This window comes from Lutra lutra, chromosome 4 (genome assembly GCF_902655055.1).
Source record: "Lutra lutra chromosome 4, mLutLut1.2, whole genome shotgun sequence".
NCBI classification, from domain to species: Eukaryota; Metazoa; Chordata; class Mammalia; order Carnivora; family Mustelidae; genus Lutra; species Lutra lutra.
Window position 1 is genome coordinate 146,843,036 of NC_062281.1, and position 14,225 is coordinate 146,857,260.

A 14,225-nucleotide genomic window follows, 5' to 3' on the forward strand; every position below is an offset into this window, starting at 1 on the left:
TGGGCCTCTACTTCAGGTTGCCTTATATTTGGGTAAATAGAAAATTTTCTTTTTGTAGATGAAAGGCACAACAAGTGAGTATTTATGAATATTCACTAATCTGTGATTAGAATTTGCTCTATATAACTGAATATTCTGTTTGGGTTCGAGTACTTATAGATACAGGAATGGGACTGGCAAGGAAAGAAAGCACCAATGTCAATGGCAACACACCAGGTGATTCTCTGTCACCTCTGCCCATATCCAGGCATTATTCACATAATCCCAAAACATCTGTTCTCTGGTAGATTGCCCACAGTCCTCTTGCGTTCCATTAAGCACAGCTTGTATAGCACCTTGTATAGAAGAAGAACCCATAGCATTTGCAAAAGTGGGGAAAGAAGGATAGGTCTGAGGAAGGAGAGAGCAAAGAAACTAGCTCTATGGGCCCTCTGAGAGAGCAAAGAAAAGCATGCTCCCTACAGCACTAGAAGAAAGTTGCTGATCTCAGTGTGGGGAGTACTGTACTGTATCTAAACATACTGCTAAACGACCTTGTAAAAAAATACCCCTAGGAGCTCCTACGTGAGTCAGCTGGTTAAGCGTCCAACTCTTGATTTCAGTTCAGGTCATGATCACAAGGTCGTGAGATCAAGCCCCATGTTGGGCTCTGCACTGGTCAAGGAGCCTGCTGGATTCTCTCTCTCCTTCTCCCTCTGTCCCCTATACACTCCCTCTCCCTCTCTTAAAAAAACAAAACAAAACAAAACACCTCTATATAATAATTTTCTTGTCTTTTCCCTGGAAGTTAATCTGGGTCATAAAATGAACAAACAAATCTAAAACATTAAAAATGTCCCTAATGAAAATCTCCAATTGGTGACCACTTAACCCTAATTTTATAAAAATAAAGTTTATTGGTGATCCCCATAGCAAGGGCAAACCTACTGAAATATAATGCTTTCCTGCCAAGTTGAAAATAGGCAATAACACAAATGTAAAGATAATTTTTAAGAGTTCAGAGACCTTCTATTTAGTATCATATATAACACAGAAAACAGTGTGGATAAATAAGACATAAACAATGTATCTTGAGTCAATTTTGCCTTGATCTTCCTTGATAAACATAATACACAATATGAGAAATATGGAGCCCTGTCACTCTGAGGGAACAAAAAAAAAATCACAAATGGCAAAAGAACTCTTCTTTGAAATAGATAATCTGGAGAAACACATCATTAAAAAAACAAAAACAAAACAAAAAAAACAACAAGGCATACCCCACTATAAACCACCATAAAAGGCACCTGCAGCTTACTGACTCTTACTAGGAGTTGTGTAATACAGAAAAGATGAGTTTATACTTAGTTCAGCATTACACAATGTGGTACATCTTGGAAAAATGATTAATTACAAAAATTATATTTTCCATTACATTTGGTTCTTTTGAAAGTTACATGACTTTGGAACAGGGGTTGGGAGGCAGGGGAAGGAGGAGGGAAGTGGAAGAGCCGTTCTCATCCCTTACCATGTTTTCCGTGCTGTAGCCGTACTGCTGCGTCTCCGGGGAGTACAGACTCACCATGGATCTTGCTCCCTGAAGCTCAGGTGGTTCACTGTCATGCAACCACTGAGTGCCAAAGTGAAGTTCCTTCACAGAGGGAACAGGAGCAGCCTCTTGAAGGTGTGATGAGGGATACAAGTCCATGGACTGCAAGGGATCTTGATATAGCTCATATTCGTCATCAACAAGCATCTCTCTTTCTTCCCCCATCTCCTGCAATCTAGGAATCAGAAATTCATGCATCTCCCAGGCCTCGTTGCTGTGGTCTATCTCTTTCTGTTGGGACTGAAAAGCCTTTCCCAAATTGAGGAATGGCTCATCTACAAGTTCTTCTTTATAATAGGGTTCATCTCTAAATTCCTGTAAATAAAAGTTGCAAAAATTATTTTTTTTTGCAGTGGCACTCTACGGGGATTCGCTAGGAAGTTAACCCCTGACAGAACCTCAGTGACTATATTCCTCACCCAGGCACAGTTACCTGGAACGGCTCTCCATTACAAAGGAGGAGAAGTAAGTGCTCCCTCCCACACAACCCTCAACGCAAAGAAAGGTACAAACAGTAAGAGGCAGCAATCTGCCCTCGGCAAGGTGAATGACTATTCCAAAAGGTCTGTTACACGTTAACCACCTGAAAATTCTCAATCAGAAATAGGAATTTTGTTAACCTGCTGCACTGAACATTTGGCTCATACATCTTATACAGAAGTAGTACATAAACACGGACACACATCATATCTAAGAAAGCAAAGATTTAAAAAGTCAGGATTTTCAAGCTTATGTAAAACTCAGATGGAATTATGGCTATTGAAATTGTCAAAAAGCAGTATCTATAAAGATATGAGACATATGTCCCAACTACCTTGAGTATGACTATTTTATAATATGCCCTGATACAGAAATGTTTATTTAATTTAATTTATTTATTTGACAGAAATCACAAGTAGGCAGAGAGGCAGGCTCCCTGCCAAGCAGAGAGCCCAATGTAGGGCTCAATCCCAGGACACTGAGACCATGACCTGAGCCGAAGGCAAAGGCTTAACCCACCGAGCCACCCAGGCACCCCCAGAAATATGTTTTTTCAACTGCACTGAAATTATATGGCAAAAAGAAATGAATATAGTGTGCTTTTTAATTAATTTATATTTCACGACTTAGAAGTACATACAACTGAAACTAGTCATACATGTGCAGAAACTTTGCTGAGTTCCTAGGTAATGCCTGAGGAATGTATGGATTTGCGCAGCCTCTAATATAACCCTGGGGATCCTGAAGAGTGCTAAGCACAAGGAGGCTCAATTCCTCTTGAGAGATCAATGACATTTCCTGCAGACCCCTATTCACTAAATATTACCAAATGCAAATTCATGGAATGAACCTACTACTTCCCACCTTTAAATTATTATAGTGTATCAAATATTGCAAGCCAGCTAATTTTTTTACAGGTGTGTTTACAGGGTATATTTGAAGATGTCATACACTTATGAAATTTTAACAAAAAATGTCTAAACTTAAAAAAAAACCCACAATGTATAGTACAGAAATAAATATCAGCTTGAGGCACTGTCAATAAATTATGCAAAGACTATCACCAGATGGTTGTTATCAGGTAAGGCAATACCATACTCTACCTTCAAAGAGCAAAATAACCACAATTCATATTCAGAATAAAAAAGGAAAAGCTTCAAAATACACTTCCTAAAATTAAAGCGGAAAGAAAGGTTTGACTAAATAACTCTTCTATAGGGAGTATTCGGTAAGAAGTCCTTTAGTATAGCTCTGTTTTCTACAGCATTTTAAATGCATGCCTATTTTCAAACATTGTGTTCTCTCCTCAAAATTTTAAGAGTGTATCTGTAGTATAAAATAAGGTATGTTTGTGCTTTGAAAATGCCTTATATCTGGCCTATGTCATTTATGAAGCCACTGAGATACAAGAGGGAAAACAGTTCATTAAAAAAAAAAAAAAGGCGGGACGCCAGGTGGCTCAGTCCTTAAGTGTCTGCCTAAGGCTCAGATTATGGTCCCAGGGTCCTGGGATGGAACCCCGTATTGGACTCCCTACTCAGCTAGAAGCCTTACTCTTCCTCTGCCACTCACCCTGTTTGTGTTCCCTCTCTCACTGGCAAATAAGTAAGTAAAATCTTTTTAAAAAAATCAAAAAATAAAATAAAATAAATAAAAAAGAGGATCATTTAATTTATATCTCTTTAGCCAAGAGTGAGAACAAGCTTTTGTCTTCTTTATAGAAATGTTAGTTCACAGCAAACCATTCGAATATGAAATTGATTTACTAAATACCTTGGGTGCTTCAAGTATCAAAGATGAATTTATGTCATGAATTGTTTCCAAAAGTTCAGTCTTGTCTTCATCGTTGTTTGAATGTAAAATATGACTTTCTTCCTCTTTATCATCTTCCTGAAAACAGAAACAATTTTAATTTTATTTTTTGAAAGATTTTATTTATTTATTTGAGGGAGAGAGCACGCATGAGAGAGCAAGGGGGGGAGGCGATGGAATGCAAGAGGGAGGAGCAGACTCCCTGCTGAGTAGGGTGTCTGCAGGGCTCAATTCCAGGATCTTGGGATCATGACCTGAGCCAAAGGCTGAGGCTCAACTAACAGCCACCCAGGCACCCCTGGAAAAAAATATTTATTTATTTATTTATTTATTTATTTATTAGCACAATTGTAGAGATGTTTTTGTCAACACGAAGCTATCTTTTACCGAGATATAACTGACACATAACATTATACAACATAATAATTAGATGTATGTATATATTGCAAAGTTGTAATAAATTTAATTGTATCTAAAACTTTCGAATATACAATATGGTCTTGCTAACCAAAGTGATCATGATGTACATTACATCCCCAGGACATATTTATCTTATGACTGGAAGTTTGCACCTTTTGACGACCTTCATCCATTTTACCCACCCCTTCCCACCTCTGGCTACTATAGGAAGAACTCTTATAATCAAGAAAATACTCTTGAACTCTCTTCAGATTAATTCTCATCTTTCCATTAAGTGCAAGGACACAATAAAACTTACACAAATTGTTTCATGAGAACAAACTTTTCTTTAATAATTAAAAAGAACTCCATATTTGTGTCAAAGCTACTCATTTTTTCTTTTTAAGTATTCCTAAAAGTACATGCAAAAGAATGAAACTGGACCATTTTCTTTCACCATACACAAAAATAAACTCAAAACGGATTAAAGACTTAAATGTAAGACCTGAAACCATAAAAATCCTTGAGGAAAGCATAAGCAGTGATCTCTCTAACATTAGTTGTAGGAACATTTTTCTAGATATGTCTCCTCAGGCAAGGAAATTAAAGCAAAAATAAACAATCAGGGCTACATCAAAATAAAAAGTTTGTGCACAGCAAGAGAAACAATCAACGAAACTAAAAGCCAGCTACAGAATACGAGAAGGTATTACAAATGACATATCCAGTAAAGGGTTAGTATCCAAAATACATAAAGAACTGATACAACTCAACACCCAAAAAAAATCCAGTTAAATAATCCAATTAAAAAATGGGCAGAAGGGGAGCCTGGGTGGCTCAGTGGGTTAAGCCGCTGCCTTCGGCTCAGTTCATGATCTCAGGGTCCTGGGATCGAGTCCCACATCGGGCTCTCTGCTCAGCAAGAAGCCTGCTTCCCTCTCTCTCTCTCTGCCTTCCTCTCCGTCTACTTGTGATCTCTCTCTGTCAAATAAATAAATAAAATCTTTAAAAAAAAAAATGGGCAGAAGACATGAACAGACAGAAGAGATACAGATGGCCAGAAATACGATGTGATCTAGTAATTCCACTATTGAGTATTTACTCAAAGAATAAGAAAACACTAATTTGAAAAGATACATGCACCTTTATGTTTATTAGAACATATTTACAATAGCCAACTTTGGAAATAAGCAGCTCAAATGTCCATCAATAGATGAATGGATAAGGAAGATGTGTTGTATAAATAAACAATGGACTGTTATTCAGCCATTAAAAAAAATGAAATCTTGCCATTTACAACATGGATGGAGCTAGAGAATATAATACTAAATGTAATAAGTCAGTCAGAGAAAGGTAAATACCAAACGATCTCATCACTCATACGTAGAATTAAGAAACAAAACAAACAAGCAAAGGAAAAAAAAGACAAACCAAGAAATATACTTTTTTTTTAAACGATTTTTATTTATTTATTTGACAGAGAAAGCAAGCGAGCAAGCATAAGCAGGGGGAGCAGCAGGCAGGGGAGAAGCTGGCTCCCCACCAAGTAAAAAGCCCGATAGGGGGCTTGATCCCAGAATCTTGGGATCATGACCCGATCCGAAGGCAGATGCTTAATCAACTGAGCCATCCAGGTGCCCCGAAACAGACTCTTAACTATAGAGGACAAATTGATGATTACCAGGATGGGGGGGGGGGGGTGTGGATGGAGGAACAGATGAAGGGCACTTACCGTGATGAAAAATTAATAGATAGATAGATAGAGAAATAGATAAATAAGTAAATAAATAAACTTTTTAAAAAGAAAATTCAACAGAAGTACAAATTAGAGTTTCACATGTTTGTCAGATATAAGATCAAATTACCAAGTCAGTATCATTACCTCTACTTCAGCAATAGCTAGTTTGAAAATGTAACAGAAAATAAGACATTATTCACAAAGGAGGGGTAAAGCAGTAAATTATCTCAGAATTAAACTAAAAAAGACTGTATGGCACATTTAAGGAGAAAAGAGTAAAAGAAGATCTGACTAAACAGAAACATACTATGTGGGGGGGAAAGTATTCCTTAAATTTAAAAACATACCAAAAAAGGAACTTAATATTAAAAAATATCATATGGGGCACCTCGGTGGCTCAGTTGTTAAACGTCTGCCTTCGGCTCAGGTCATGATCCCAGGGTCCTGGGACTAAGCCCTGCATTGGGCTCCCTGCTCAGTGGGGAGTCTACGTCTCCCTCTCTCTCTCTTCTGTGCCCCCTGCTTCTGTTCCCTCTCTGTCAAATAAATAAAATCTTAAAGAAAAAAAAAAAAAAGAAGAAGACTTATCAGTATAGGGGCACTTCTGTGGCTCAGCTGGCTGAGCATCCAACTCTTGGTTTTGGCTCAGGTCATCATTTCAGGGTCATGAGACTGAGCCCCATATAGGGCTCCGTGCTTGGTATGGCGTAGGCTTGAGATTCTCTCTCTCCCTATCTGCCCCTCTTCTCACTCACACTCTCACACTCTCTCTCGCTAATAAATACATAAAATCTTTTCTAAAAAAAGAAATGTAAAAAAAAAAAAAGGAAAAAAAGAAATGTATCAGTATATACAGGATAATATCAAAATATTTAACAAAGGTACAGTGCAGTCACTTGCCATCTGAAAAGTTTCAGCCATCCTGGTGTCTACCAGCTCAATAGCAGTCCTAGGTCAGAACATAGCTACCATTTATGAAGTCCTAGCTCTAAATCACGATCCACGGTAAATACTTCATATGCTCTGTCTCAACTTAATTTTCACAGCAATCCAAGTCAGGGCTTTATATTTTGTATTTATATAAAAATAGTGGCAAAATATATATATACTTATGACACGATGTGCCAGACATTGGTTTAAACATTTTAAATATTCAATTTAGTATATTCATTAGCATATTAATAAACATTCTAAAAAGTAGGTAGTCTTATTAACCCTAGTTTACAGATGAGTAAAAAATTACATAACTAATCAGTTACACACCCAGAATTGGAACTATCCGGCTTTACGGTCTGGGATCTCAACTATGTCATGCAGTCCCCACATTACAGACAAGGAAGTGGGAGCTGATGAGGTTAAAGAACTGGCCCATGGACACACAACCTTGCAAATCACAGAACTAAGCAGAAACTCACAGCTGTCTGGTTCAAGAACTCCATCGCCAGCTCTGACCTATTAGTTACAAAGATACAATGCAGTTTTTAAAGTCAGTTCATTCGTTTTTCTGGATCTGGTGTATTTGAGATGAATTTGTAGAAACGAGAAGATAAACCCCATTCATGATTAACATGAAAATATATAATATGAAACACATTATATAGACAATGTATAACAATATAATACCTGACTTAATAAAAAAATTCGTGTTCTCCTAACTTTTATATATTCATAGTCTTTATGGCCCAAGATGACTTTGGGCCACCTTCTTCACAGTCTCTTCCCTACTTCTGCAGAGGACTAAGTGAATGCTCATTACGTGATAAGGTAAGTGGCCACCAAGTGGGCCACCAGAGAGACTGAGACCTTAATGAAGATCTATATGTATCACTATTTACAGCTCATGAGCAGTTTTGCTAAAGGTACTCGGAAATTAAAGAAGGAATTAATGGTAATTCCATTAATTTTTTTTTAAAGATTTTATTTATTTATTTGACAGAAAGAGAGTGTGTGCACAAGTGGCCAGAGCAGCAGGCAGAGAGAAAGGAAGAAGCAAGCTCTCCGCTGAGCAGGGGATCTGAAGCGGGACTCAATCCCAGGACCTTGGGACAATAACCTGAGCTGAAGACAACAGCTTAACTGACTAAGCCACTCTGGTACCCCTCCACTAAGAATCTTTTAGAGTCCTAAAAGTGACCTTTGTCTTCATCCCTTTTGTGGCTTCCCACTCCCCTACTCACAAAGAGGAGCCTAGGCAAAGGTCCACCTCACAATTATGACGTTCGAAAACCCTCTCAGAATGCGGCTCTCATATCCTGAAGTCTCTTCAGCTCTCCCTCCACCAGAAATAGCCCAGGAATCTGTACCCAGGCAGTAACGAAGCTCTGATTTCTGTACCACCTGACACATCCCTCAAGTGCTTCAGAGTAAAGTCATGCTGTTTAAGGCCTCCAGGACATAAATAGTTTGGGAGCCCAAACTCTGGCAGCCCAAGTAACCGGGCAAGTACTCATCAGGGAAAATCGAGACAACAACCCCCTACCCCTGCCACAACCAAGAAGATGAAATCTCCATAAAGACATCAAGTTCCTCCCTGCAAATGAATTTGTCCAGAAATCAAAATAGGCAACTCCTGGTGTCTCATGTTGGCTGTGGCAACACCCATACACCAAATATAGAAGACAAAGTCAAGAACTTTGATTAGCTATGTGCTATACTCCATTTTGAAATATTTAGAGTGTGTGATAGTATAACATACCGGCATCTTTATGGGGAATTCATGAAGGCCATGTTGAGGATCCCCAACACATAAATACTACATGTAATACAGGAGCTATCTCTATCTATATATCTATACCTACATATCTGTAAATGAAGATATTTATCTATATTTACCTATACATATGGACATGTGTGGTATGTTAACATATTCATATAGCTTATTAATATATTTCATAGAAAAAAACAATCTTAGAGTTAAGAAAGATTTTAGGAGTCCTCTATTCTTGGTCAGTCTTTTCAGAGATGAAAAAATGGGCTCAGAGAAGAAAGGTAGTATAATGATGATCAAATTACTAGGACAGGGGCGCCTGGGTGGCTCAGTCATTAAGCGTCTGCCTTTGGCTCAGGTCATGATCCCAGGGTTCTGGGATTGAGTCCCGCATCAGATGCCCTGCTCAGCGGGGAGCCTGCTTCTCCCTCACCCAATCCCCCTGCTTGTGTTCCCTTTCTCACTGTGTCTCTCTATCAAATAAATAAAATCTTAAAAAAAAAAAAAATTACTAGGACAACGTTTCTCAAAGTGTGAAATTCTTCATCAGAATTATAGGGGTAATTCACTGAAGAGGCAGATCCCTCAACAGCACATCCCAATGACTAGATGAGAATCTCTGAGGGTAGGACCTCCAAAACTGCATTTTAGTCAACTCCCAGGTGATCCTCATGTATATTACATATCTTTGCATTGAAACCTACTGGGCTGACTCATAGGAAAGGTAGAAACGGAGTCCAGGTTTCTTAAAATCCAGTTTAACACTTTACTAAGACTATCGCTCTGTTTCCAAAAGGGCTGCCTGCAAACTAAACTCACAACAAGTTAAATATACAGCACTGTGGTCTGAAGCCCCCTGAGTTTATACCCCAACTCTGTCCCTTACTAGCTACATCACTGAGGATAAGCTGCTCAACTCTCTGTGTCCTGATGGCCTCATCTGTAATCTCTTCAAGTTGCCAGGAGGATTAAACTAGTTAATACATGTAAAAGTTTTAAAATACTGACATACAGTAAGCACTCAAGAATATCTTCATACTGCTTGCAAATTATCATCAAGTATTTTGTTGCACTGGGGAACCTCAGAAGCACCCTAATTGTAATATGGCCCTTAGTCATAAACACTAATCTGACCTGGTACATAAGGATAAGCAGTAAGAGAACTTCAAGATGACCTGACCACACGGAGTTCTAGATGCTAGGGGTTATTAAGGCACTTTGATGGGCAGAAGAGCATATTCAAATCCCACTGCCTACAGTTAAAACAATATAGTTAACTGGATTTTAACTTATCATGCCTTCTCAACATCATTTCTAAGTGAAACTTAAAATGCATAGACTTTTGAAATTTACATCATAAGGAATATGATGAGAACGTGCAGATCTTTGCTAATATTATGAAGATAAAGATAGTAGGAAAAGCTAAAGGACTAGCAACATTAGTAGCTACTATTTATATAACAATGTGCACACACTTAATCTTTAGTCCCCAAAATCTTATGAGATAGGTATTACATTTCTAACTTTTTAAGTCGAGGACCTAAGAAACTTCTCTTAGGACACAGAGAGAATAAGCTGTGGAAGAGGAATTTGAAATTGGTGTATTTGTCTCCAAAATCCATGTTCTTAAGTATTACACTATGATCACGTCCTATATTAACAACATTGAACACTTACCAAGGGCTTACAGATGCCGAGGCGTACAATGCCTGGCGGCACAGCTTTCAACACGTCCACAGCTTCGGCAAGTGTGGTGTTTTCCAAACAGTATTCATTAACTGAGACCAGGCGGTCCCCAGGTAATAGCTCTCCCCCTCTTTCTGCAACACCATCTGCCACCAGGGAACGGATCACAATCACTGATCTTGTGGGATCTAAAGGGTCCTAAGGATCAAGCCAAGAAGAAAGGTAAGTCAGTTTCTGAAAACGCATAGACTCATGAATCTGATTTCACTATTTACAGTAAGTATCCAGCATTCTGGGGATATTCTTCCAAAGAGGTCAAAAATCTATTACAGTATCACTCTATATATCCACACAAATATCATTTTATATCAAGGCAGAAACATCATCTTAACAATTTCAGCTATGTGTCTGAGGGTTCAATATCTACAAATTTCTTTTTTGAACTTTCGGTGACCGGTATTTTATTGGGCCACAAGAAGTCTGATGACAGCTGAACAAGACTCTCTGATATCCTCACGCACAGTCATATTATAGGCCAAAGACAAGTCTGCTCTTGGGCAGTAAGTAGGCTCTAAGAGAAGGAACTACGGTAAATGAAACTTCACTTTTTATGTATTCCACCAGTATAAAATCCTCATGCTAAATCAAAGAAGTTCAAAAAAGATATGGAATCCATGGAATATTCCACTGTATGAAAAAAGGAGCTTAAAAATAACACAGCTACAATTCATAACATATAAATTGTAACATGGTATAGGGACCCCTTGGTGAGAACTATTCTGATACAAGAAAATAAGCATCACTTCATGAACAAAACCAATGTGAAAATAATTCTGATCCACTGGAAAGGCCCCATTTTTCTTTTTATTTAGCAGCCCGAAAGATAATGTTGACATTCAATAAATGCATTTGATTAATAAGAACAAATTTTTTTTTTTTTTTAAAGATTTTATTTATTTATTTGACAGACAGAGATCACAAGTAGGCAGAGAGGCAGGCAGAGAGAGAGAGAGAGAGAGAGAGAGAGAGAGAGAGAGAGAGAGAAGATGAAGCAGGCTCCCTGCGGAGCAGACAGCCCGATGCGGGGCTTGATCCCAGGACCCTGGGATCATGACCTGGGCCGAAGGCAGCAGCTTTAACCCACTGAGCCACCGAGGCGCCCCAATAAGAACAAATTTATAGTCCATTATTTTTTATTTTGTTGGACACTGATATATAGTACTATGTGTCAGGCTCTATTTTAAGTGCTTTACTTAACACTTGTCTATGTTTCTACAGATGAGGGAACTGAGGCTCAGAAAGTTAAGGAAACTTGCCAAGATTACCCATCTGGTAAGTGGCAGAGCTAGGATTCAGATCCAACCAGGCTGGTTCCCAAGTCCTTCCTCTTAACTACCATGCTCTGCTACTTGTTCCACATTAAAATAATGGTACAACTACTAAACCTCAAACTTAATAAGGGAGAGAAAAAAAATCAGACCCCAGGTGAAATACTTGTTTTTATTTTGTTCCTACTGTTTCATTACGTACATACTGTTCCATAAAGGCAAGGTGTAGTAACATGAGATTCTACTACTGTTGAACCCTTCCTGACAAATGAGAGACCAACGGCCATGTTTTATGTTAGAATCAGAAGACTTTGTAATTAACAAAATGAGAATCTGCCAAGTTCCAGGCTGTCAGTTTGAAGTGGCTGATGGTTCTTTTGAGTTTTCTGATACACTTTTCATAGACCTCTGTGTTTTAGACATCAAGGTTCATTTTCAAGTACTATATGGAATTTTAACCAAATATATATAAATCAAAAAAAGCGACACAGCTAATTCCTTGAAAAATGCCTTCAAACATAACTTATCTTACTCTCCTTAACCTTGCTTCTCTGTTCCAAGGTCAAGAGATTCTTGGTATATCTCTAACATGCTCTGATGTATAACACCTCATATTCAGGAAGAGGATGGAAAGTAAAAATAGTCAGGAGTACTCAATAACAAAGTATACAGTGTCGAACTATAATTACACCAATATTTTCAAGTAGAGGGAGCTATTGCATAGGAAGAGAAAAGAAAAGAACAAAAAAAAAAGTACAGTGGTATATCAGCAGGCAATCAGCGCAGATATAAAAGAGCTGTCTATTTTGTCACCGGCAACCATGAATCACAACACACTTTTCATTCTGAAATATGAAACCATTACATTTTAAGTTTGACACACTAATAAATAAGCTGTACAATTATGTCCTTCATTTAGGATGTCAGTTTGTGATGAAAGGCTTTTTTATTAGGGGGGAAGGGAAACTACATAATAGCATATTCCCCTCATGAAATGCACAGAAAGCAACTAGCATTACTTCATATTAATAATTACTAAACTTTCCCAGAGAAAATTGCAACAGTAAAATATACCAAAAGCAAATAAATGATTTCACCAGCTTGGTACAAGCAATCTCTGCAGTTTCATGGAACACCAAATCAAAAAGCACTATTTTTACCCCAACTAGATGAACAGGTTTTCAAAATGCAACCAGCTGAAATGATAATTAGAAACATTTCAAAGAAAGATTAACCGGGCAATAACAGAAATGGAACGATTAATAGATTTCCCTTATTACAAAAAAGTCACGGTAAGCATTCATTTATACAAAGTACAGTCTTCTTTTGGACCTTAAACTATACCAGGTGTGCTTGCTTACTAAAATTTATTCAGGCTTAGACCTCTAGTTATTCTCAACACTAAGTCTAATCTACCACCCCTTTTCCTAGAGGAGAGAACTCAAGGGCCGCTCCTTTGTCAAAAAAAAAAAAAAAAAAAGGACAAACCATCAACTTCTGAAGATGCTCCATTATGTATAATCACTATTTCATTTTCTGTGATGACTTTTCTGATGGTGTGATTTCTCAGGTAGCTGAATGAAGCTGCTTTAATGAGGAACAGTCATTTCCTTTCATCCTCATCATAGGTAGTAGCTGCCCTATGGAAAAAGAACAGCTACTGCCTACTGGGATGAGAGCTATTCTTTTTTTTTTTTTTTTAAGGCAAAACCCTACTTTTTTTTTTTTAGTTTTTTAAAATTATTATTATTTTTGCTTATTCGCCTTTTTGTTTTTCTATTATCATATAATGTATTATTTGTTTTAGGGGTACAGGTCTGTGATTCATCAGTCTTACACAATTCACAGCACTCACCATAGCACATATCCTCCCCAACGTCCATCACCCAGCCACCCATCCGACTGCTATTCTTGAGGCTTTGATGCATAAAAAAATGCTGAAAAACCAGCCTGATTTAGGCTCTTCGTCATCAGGAAGGTCTGTTTTCTGAAAATGTAGCCCACAATAGCATATACATGTTGTAGCAAACAAAATGTTATGACGATATTTCTTAAGACCTCTACCCAACTGCGAAACCCCATGCAGATTTTTTTTAAGTCCCCATCAGTTTTTATCACCTTTTATCACAATTTTAATACCTCTAATCCTTACTGTTTTGGTAAATAACACTGCAAGGAACATTGTTTTCCAGATTCAACACTGTTTTAGACTAAGCAGTCAACAGAGGGCACTAAAGACTAATCACAGAACACAAGAAACAGCATCTTTCACTATGCTAGCCATTCTCTTCTGAAAGATTTTTCTTGTTTATTCAAAAAGCTTATATTATTATTCACTTTATAACAGCATTCCCTATGTTTGCCTCAACTCAACCATTTATGAAAGTTGCTCCCTACAGCTCTTAAAAATATTATTGAACTCTAACAATCAATTAAGAACTGCTAACCTCCCTCAGACACCAGACCAGAAGACAGGAGATCTGACTT

At 37.8% G+C, this 14,225-nt stretch overlaps 1 protein-coding gene across 5 annotated transcripts in view; it reads right to left on the minus strand.

Annotated features, from left to right (window-relative positions):
• The window catches only part of PATJ (PATJ crumbs cell polarity complex component), a 373,314-nt gene that overhangs the window by 263,156 nt on the left and 95,933 nt on the right, over positions 1-14,225 (minus strand). For 3 of the 5 annotated variants that reach the window (XM_047724601.1, XM_047724599.1, XM_047724603.1), the window contains exons 18-20: positions 10,400-10,608; positions 3,842-3,959; positions 1,508-1,903 (exon numbers count right to left, since the gene is read on the minus strand). In XM_047724601.1, the coding sequence (XP_047580557.1) occupies positions 1,508-1,903; positions 3,842-3,959; positions 10,400-10,608 (723 nt within the window). Of the gene's footprint in view, positions 1-1,507; positions 1,905-3,841; positions 3,960-10,399; positions 10,609-14,225 lie in introns of all 5 variants that reach the window. The other 2 variants (XM_047724598.1, XM_047724600.1) reach the window with 2 other exon arrangements.